The sequence below is a fragment of the Loa loa genome (genome assembly GCF_000183805.2).
Source record: "Loa loa unplaced genomic scaffold supercont3.3574, whole genome shotgun sequence".
Taxonomy (NCBI): domain Eukaryota; kingdom Metazoa; phylum Nematoda; class Chromadorea; order Rhabditida; family Onchocercidae; genus Loa; species Loa loa.
In genome coordinates, this window is record NW_018111752.1 from 1 (window position 1) to 969 (window position 969).

Below are 969 nucleotides of genomic sequence, written 5' to 3' on the forward strand. Positions count from 1 at the left end.
TACTACACACACACACACACACACACACACACACACACACACACACACACACACACACACACACACACACACACACACACACTCACACATACACATAAACGCTGCGATACGTATGTCTGCTTTTCTTCCTCTTTCCGGTGTACTTTTTGTCGATTTCACCATTAAATCACCGAAATTTCTTCCTTCCTTGTTAAGTTTGACTAAGCCCAGAAATATATCTGTGTTTCCTTGTAGCAGCAGCCGCAGCAGATTGCTCTCGCCAATTAGTTCCCACTTCTACTTGAGGGACGAGTCTTTCTCCTGGATTAATGAGTGGATGGATGGACATGATAGTTTGTTCAGTTCGGCAACATATGTTTCTTTAGGTCCTTTATTTAATATAACACTGTTTTCGTCCTCTCTACTCGATAATATTATCTGTTGTGCAATCGAAAAAGGACTGTTGTCTTACTGAACACACTTTACGTATTTCTGTCATTGAAATATCATTGAATATGAACATGTGGTCGTGAAAGATTCATGGAAAAATACTTCACATTTTTAATTCGAAATCTAAAAAAAAATGAAAATTTAAGGCGAAAAATTTTGGACTTGTAAATTTGACTTCATTCATTATTTATTTCAGGAAACAAAAATTAACATGACAGGTGGGAGTCTCAACAGTCAAAGTTTCGACTCACCCTATCTTGGAATCAATAGTCGTAAAGGCTCGGTACCAGGTGCTAGGACATCACCAAATTACACCAGTGGTAAAAATGGTTTCTCGGTTAGAGGTGCGAAAACGTTGGGCTGGTACTTAACTGATGAATTGTTTTTAAGAAACAACGATACGCAGCACAATAAAGAAAAGAAAGATGCTAGGTCGGAAAGTAAGTTATTTAAGTTTAAAGTGTGCAAGAGAGCGAAGAAGTTTTGGTCATATTTTATCTTATATATATATATATATATATATATAATAAGAATAGTAAA

The 969-nt window shown here is 36.3% G+C and overlaps 1 protein-coding gene across 1 annotated transcript; it reads left to right on the plus strand.

Annotated features, from left to right (window-relative positions):
- Positions 1-497: 497 nt before the first annotated feature.
- On the plus strand, positions 498-869 carry LOAG_16009 (hypothetical protein; the record flags this gene model as incomplete). The annotated part of the gene is made up of 1 exon (XM_020448980.1): positions 498-869. A coding segment is annotated over exon 1 (228 nt), but the record flags the coding sequence as incomplete, so codon positions are not given.
- Positions 870-969: the final 100 nt, after the last annotated feature.